Source organism: Salvelinus sp. IW2-2015, linkage group LG12, assembly GCF_002910315.2.
Source record: "Salvelinus sp. IW2-2015 linkage group LG12, ASM291031v2, whole genome shotgun sequence".
NCBI classification, from domain to species: domain Eukaryota; kingdom Metazoa; phylum Chordata; class Actinopteri; order Salmoniformes; family Salmonidae; genus Salvelinus; species Salvelinus sp. IW2-2015.
The window spans coordinates 8340553-8347628 of NC_036852.1; the positions used below are offsets into that span (position 1 = coordinate 8340553).

Genomic DNA, 7076 nt, shown 5'->3' on the forward strand with positions numbered 1-7076 from the left:
GGCATAGGTTAAATGCATTGCACTTCTCGTTGTGGCTGCACTTTGGATATTATTAATTTCATTTCAGACGTTGTGATAGCCATTTCACCCGAAACATTATTACCAATGCACAGTTGTCTGATTATGCATATGGAATAAATGCACTTGTAAATAGTCATGGAAATCGTCTATTTTCTTAGCATCCCCCACGTATTGGTCAAGCCCCCACTTAGCACCGGGAGAGAGAAAATCCTGGCGCCGTGCCTGACCCCTGTTTCCTCTAGTGCGATTTATTCTGTGCCCTGTCCAATAAAAGTCAAGAGAACTTTTCGCGACATGCTGACTAGTGGTCTGTCAACCAATTAGATACAAGCAACGGTGTTCTTCCCGCCTCAATGACCTGGGGTCACCACGTACCTCTGCCCAATCGAAAGTACGAACAGACATTATAGGCTGTAATGAAAAGTAACACATGACAGTCAATAAAGGAAGTAGGTGTATAAAGGAAGTAGATCTACATAGTGCCTCTTCTTCACCCATATTGGATACAGGTGTTGTTTACAGTATCGATAATAAAGCTAGAAAATGACATGTAGTACACTAGGCTGGAATTAATGAAGTCAACCTCACCAGTGAGTTTATCTTTGAGGTCAATGATTAGCTAACTTCGGATATTTACAGAGGGGTGACAGAGCACTTGTGAGTGTGTCCATTTTAACTCAAACTGATGAAAGAGACTGGGATATATTCAACTGAAATTGGAAATACTTGCTTTATCTGGTAATGACCTAATTATTTAATTGTTTCTCCGCTTTGAATTGTCATAATTTAATATATTGAACTTTGAAATGCAGGCAGTGGTTTCGTGCGTGCGTAAATGTAATTTAGCCAACTTGTCGAAACATTCCAGGTGGGTATATAGCCTGTGTAGATAGTATACATACTGTAGGACGAGCTTTATTTGAGAATTATTTGTAAATGGCATATTACTCTAAATCATTTTCCTTTTTTCAACTTCAGTAATGGACTCATTTGACGCCATCTCTCCGCGCAAGGTTCTGGAGCGCGTCTCTGCTCTGCTGGGATGCAGCCAAACATCGAATGAAGTAGCCACATATCTGGACAATCACGACGAACTGAAGCATCTACGTGAACAGTTTCTATTACCCAAAGTTTCAGAACTCCCTCCTTGTAAGTAAAATGGCAAGCAGGCTTTTTAATGTTATGCAGGCTTTTTATGCACTGGCTAGTTGCTTCTCCATCACCCCATAGCAGTCTGTGGAGTGTCATGAAATTATTATCTTATGTGTAGGAAAACCTCTGTCCTTTACTAATTTGTGGCCGGAGTTGTTCTGGCTTCAATGAGCCTTGCTTGCCCCAAGTTAGTGGAAGGAATTTGCTGCCGTATAGTCACTATTGGGAGCTCTTTCTAGAACACCCACTTAAATTGTGCATAAGAGCATTTTATTTATTTTTTTAAACTAGTGAGAAATATACTGTATGTGATTATTGAAAGCATCTGAGTTTCCTTAATTTACTATCATCCTAAATTAAGATGGTAAATTTGGCAAAATAATTAAATATCATCTTCAATTAAGATATTTAATTATTTTTCCATATCTAATTAATGTATATTACTCTACTTTTCATGATGTGGACAGTATGTGTTACTACATTACACAAGCTGACGTTTTGACCACATCGAATTGGAGGGAATTCCACATGCTTTGTACCTCAGATTGGTGATGTTAGTATAACAGTTCTATAGTCAACGACACAAAATCAATTGCTTAAAACATATCAAAGTCTTTAGTTTTGTACTGTTGATATCCTATGCTGGGTCGTAATTCGGCGAAGTTAACTAACAGAAAAAGTATTTTAATTGTTTGTTCCCTTTTCCACGATGGCAGCCTCCTAAAATCAACATCCGCCATTGCAAAACATAGGTATAAGCCTTCTACACGTTCTTGTCTAACCAACCATGTATAGGTTACGTTTCCGTGTGGCCTTTGAGTTGTGTTAGTTTAAACAGCGCTACTCCCAAACGTTTGCCCCCTGTTCTATTGATTTCAGCGTGATATCGATGGAAATGATTAACAAAAAAAGTGTTGCATTACACTTTCCACGTTGGCGAGCCACTCGAAACAAAATGCAACACTTCAAAATGTAGCTAGCTGTTTTCTACAAATTGTCCTCTAACCAGTGATGTACACATTATTCCCATGTTCTGTGTGGTTTTTGAGCGGTGTTAGTTTTAACAGGACGTGCAACCTCATCTCCCCCCTCTTGCGCAAATAAGTTAAACGTGATAATCGATAGTGTGATTTTCAAACATTTTATTTTACCTTTATTTAACTAGGAAAGTCAGTTAACCTTTCTAGGGCACACTTTCCACTAGTGGAACCCCTCGACAACATTCGCTGAAAAGGCAGCGCGGGAAATTCAAACATATTTTTTTGAAATATGTAACTTTCACACATTAACACGTCCAATACAGCAAATGAAAGATAAACATCTTGTTAATCTACCCGTCGTGGCCGATTTAAAACATGTTTTACAGCGAAAACACAACATATGATTATGTTAGATCACCGCCAAGTCCAAAAAAACACAGCCATTTTCCCAGCCAAAGATAGGAGTCACAAAAAGCAGAAATAGAGATAAATGAATCACTAACCTTTGATGATCTTCATCAGATGACACTCATAGGACATCATGTTACACAATACATGTATGTTTTGTTCGATAATGTCCATATTTATATCCAAAAATCTCAGTTTACAATGGCGCCATGTTCAGAAATGCCTCCAAAATATCCGGAGAAATTGCAGAGAGCCACAGTAAATAACAGAAATACTCATCATAAACTTTGATGAAAGATACATGTTTTACATAGAATTAAAGATACACATGTTGGAGTCAACAGAAATATGAAATTACATCATAAATATTCCCTTACCATTGATCTTCATCAGAATGCACTCCCAGAAATCCTAGTTCCACAATAAATTGTTGTTTTGTTCGATAATGTCCATTATTTATGTCCAAGTAGCTACTTTTATTACCACGTTTAGTACGCGTATTCAAACGCTCGCAGAGGTCCAGGCGAACTTAGGACGAAAACTTCAAAAAGTTATTTTAAAGGTTGAAAAAACTTGTCAAACTAAGTATAGAATCAATCTTTAGGATGTTATCATAAATATTCAATAACGTTCCAACCGGAGAATTCCTTTGTGTCTATAGAAGTAATGGAACGCAAGTCGCTATCATGTGGAATGCGCATGACCAGGACCTGGCACTCTGCCAGACCACTGACTCAAACAGCCCCCATCCGGCTCCACATCACAGTAGAAGCTTCATTCAACATTCTACAGACTGTTGACATCTAGTGGAAGGCGTAGGAAGAGCAAACATATCCATATCCCACAGGGATTTCAATAGGCGATGAGTTGAAAATCGACCAGCCTCAGAATTTCCACTTCCTGTTTGGATTTTTTCTCTGCCATTTTTGCCTGCCATATGAGTTCTGTTATACTCACAGATATCATTCAAACCGTTTTAGAAACTTCAGAGTTTTCTATCCAATAGTATTAATAATATGCATATATTAGCATCTGGGACAGAGTAGGAGGCAGTTCACTCTGGGCACACTATTCATCCAAAGTGAAAATGCTGCCACCTATCCCTAAAAAGATAATGAAATAAAATGTGTATATTTGTATTTATTTGTAAACTCATGTTCATCTTATATTAGGTTTTAGTTGAAGATCTGATAACATTCAGTATCAAAAATAAGCAAAAATAGAGAAAATCAAAAAGGGGGCAAATCATTTTTCATGGCACTATGTGTAGATAGTACATTATAGGTTTTCAGTATATCACAAACTGTTTCTGCATATTGGTTATTGATTTGGACACATTAAAACTGTCTTGACATTGGGCTATTTATCAATGTCTTGTCATCAAGAAGCAGCGACAACATAATTTAACGTAAGTTTTAGGAATATACACTACCGTTCAAAAGTTTGGGGTCATTAGCAATGTTCTTCTCTTTGAAAGAAAAAATCAGCCATTTCCAGCTACAATAGTCATTTACAACATTAACAATGTCTACACTGTATTTCTGATCAATTTTATGTTATTTTAATGGACAAAAAAATGTGCTTTTCTTAAATAAAAAAGGAAATGTCTAAGTGACCCCAAACTTTTGAACGGTAGTGTAAATGGAAATTTCAACATGAATTTCCAATGCTGTTGTACTTAATCAGGTAAAAACTGCTGAATGAGTCTGAAAATGTGCTGGGATTTATTTATTTTGATGATAAGGTATACCAGAAATCACCAAAATGGTTTTGCCCTGCCTATACATGTAGGTCTACAAGATCCTACATACAGTGAGGAAACGGCCTGCCTGGTCAGGTATTAGGTGGTCGGAAAATATTACAGCTGGAAGAGAAATTTGGGTGGAGCTGAATAAAGGAGATGACTAAGCACTTTCATTTAGCTAAGTGTTTGAAAGTTGAATCATTTTAATGACATATTCTTCAACTGTATAACAAAGCCTCTTTCTGGGGCCAAGAAGTATGCCATGATTTGAACGATGCAGGGAAGCTTCTTAGTGAAAATGTGTGGATCGATTGTGCTAATGCACTGTTAATGTTACCCTAGCTGACCTTACGCTTGTGGATGGCACCAAGGAATGCATTTACTTTGTGGGGAACTCACTTGGCCTCCAGCCCAAAATGGCCAAGAAGTACATTGACGAGGAGTTGGATAAATGGGCTAAAATGTAAGTTGTTCTCTCAACGTTTCCCCCAATGTCCTCTTTATGACACTGAATCAGCTGAAGTTTTTAGTCAACTATTTCAAGTACAGTAATGGTCATTTGAGGATGACATGTCCCCCCTGAACCTTTCTCTTTTTAAAGCTATTGTCCTATCTGTGAAATGTGTATCCTATCCTTGTAGCTGTGAGCATTGTTTTAATGTGTTCTGTTTTACAGGGGTGTTCATGGCCATGTACAAGGCTCTCGACCTTGGGCCTGGGCGGAGAACAATATAGAGGAACTCATGGCTAATGTGGTTGGTAAGTTCATACAATAACACATGTTCAATGCATTATCAAATACAATGCATTACCATTTAACTTTCTATGTTAGTTGTATGATCATAATAGATATCATGAGCTACGGCTGAGATGGGGCTATTTAACGATGCATGTTGCCACCTTTACAGGCGTTTTGCACCGATATGCGAACAAAGGGTTTCAATATACAGTCATCACGGTTCCCTATATGGTCATTGTTCCCTTTTTCACACAGCACTGTTAAAAGCCTGTAATTTCCAGCTCTCATAACATCCGTGGTTAAATTGTCAGGTAATTCTGATAGGTTATTATCGTTCTGTCCGGGCTGTTGAAAATGAGTGACAGAGAGACCTCCTATCTGTGATTGGTTTTAAAAGGTAATTGCACCTTGGCATTGTGCTATCTTTTGCAGAGTGCAAAGTACAACCAAACCAAACAGCTGAAGGCCGTTATGCATGCAACTCAGATGCCTTTTTGTGTGGAAAATGTACTTTGGAAAATGTAGGTTGTGATAGCTTAAATGCTATTAGGTAAACATGTGTTCTAAAGTTATATCAGAGGAATGGGAATTAAATCACCTGTGTGTTTGCATATGCGCCAACAGGGGCTAAAGCTGAGGAGGTTGCCTTGATGAACGGGTTAACAGTTAATCTGCATATTCTGTTGGTAAGATAACGTCAGACTTTTATACAAATTGCCAACGTAAACATACACTATACATTATATACCGAGACTTTACATTAACAACATGTTATATATTTGCTTTACAGCTGTCTTTTTACAAACCTACAGCAAAACGTCACAAAATCCTTCTTGAGGACAAGGCTTTCCCCTCAGACCATGTGAGTAATTCCAATGACACAGCACTTGTTTTAAACCTACAGGATGTTGGTGTAATGACTGCAGGTCATTTTGTGTTCAAAGTCATTTGCATTCTTCAACCGCATTTCAACCATAATTCATGTTTTTGCCCGAAAAAGAACCCGTTTGACAGTTGTAATCTACTTGAAAGTGTGCAGAGATTACTCTTCATCATTTACCCTGTCGTAATAGAATAGTCACCTGTTGTTATTCCCATTAGATGTTATCTGTTGTCTCTGTGTTGGTGGAGGAGAGTGGGGTAAATTGACCCACTTTTGTTTTACCATGTTCATCATGTGTAATTTCTTCAGTATGCTGTGGAATCTCAGATCCAGTTGAGAGGATATGACTCTAAGCAGAGCATGCTGCTCATGAAGCCCAGACCGGTAAACTAGTCTTAATTTTGTTCTAAAATCACCTTTGGGGAATAGGACTTAAATAAGAACTTTTATTTGCACCTTTCAAGGTACCCAAGGACATTGAGAATAAAGAGTCAAATTGAGTGTTGAGAAAGTGTTTATTAACAGTTATTAAAAGTGACATTTTATATACCCTGATCAACTGCTGTGTTTTTTTACCTGTCAGGGCGAGGAGGTGCTGAGAACTGAGGACATTCTGAACACGATAGAAAAGGAGGGAGATTCCATTGCAGTGGTCCTGTTCAGTGGAGTGCAGTATTACACCGGACAGCTCTTTGATATGGCCGCCATCACCAAAGCAGGGCAGAAGAAGGTAAAAGGCCTACTTTAGAACCASTCATCTGTCTTTTTCTCGCCTGCAGTGAGACCCTAACATTTTTTTTTTTTAAAGGGGTGGGTCTTTTTGGGAAAATGTGTGGATCGATTGTGCTAATGCACTGTTAATTTACCCTAGCTGACCTTACGCTTGTGGATGGCACCAAGGAATGCATTTACTTTGTGGGGAACTCACTTGGCCTCCAGCCCAAAATGGCAAAGAAGTACATTGACGAGGAGTTGGATAAATGGGCTAAAATGTAAGTTGTTTCCCCAATGTCTGCTTATGACACTGAATCAGCTCCAAGCTAAAGTTTGTTGACTATTTCAAGTACAGTAATGGTCATTCGAGGATGACAAGTCCCTCTGAGCCTTTCTCTTTAAATGTAATTGTCCTAACTTTTAAATCTGGTGAAA

At 38.3% G+C, this 7076-nt stretch overlaps 1 protein-coding gene across 3 annotated transcripts in view; it reads left to right on the top strand.

The window, feature by feature from the left end:
* The first annotated feature begins 469 nt into the window (after positions 1-469).
* The window catches only part of kynu (kynureninase), an 18334-nt gene continuing 11727 nt past the window's right edge, over positions 470-7076 (top strand). Inside the window, exons 1-8 of one of the 3 annotated variants that reach the window (XM_023997780.2) lie at positions 470-759; positions 1000-1170; positions 4648-4768; positions 4982-5064; positions 5669-5730; positions 5835-5906; positions 6237-6311; positions 6511-6657. In XM_023997780.2, the coding sequence (XP_023853548.1) occupies positions 1002-1170; positions 4648-4768; positions 4982-5064; positions 5669-5730; positions 5835-5906; positions 6237-6311; positions 6511-6657 (729 nt within the window). In that variant the 5' untranslated portion in view covers positions 470-759; positions 1000-1001. Of the gene's footprint in view, positions 760-999; positions 1171-4647; positions 4769-4981; positions 5065-5668; positions 5731-5834; positions 5907-6236; positions 6312-6510; positions 6658-6795; positions 6920-7076 lie in introns of those variants that run through there. The other 2 variants (XM_023997781.2, XM_070445967.1) reach the window with 2 other exon arrangements.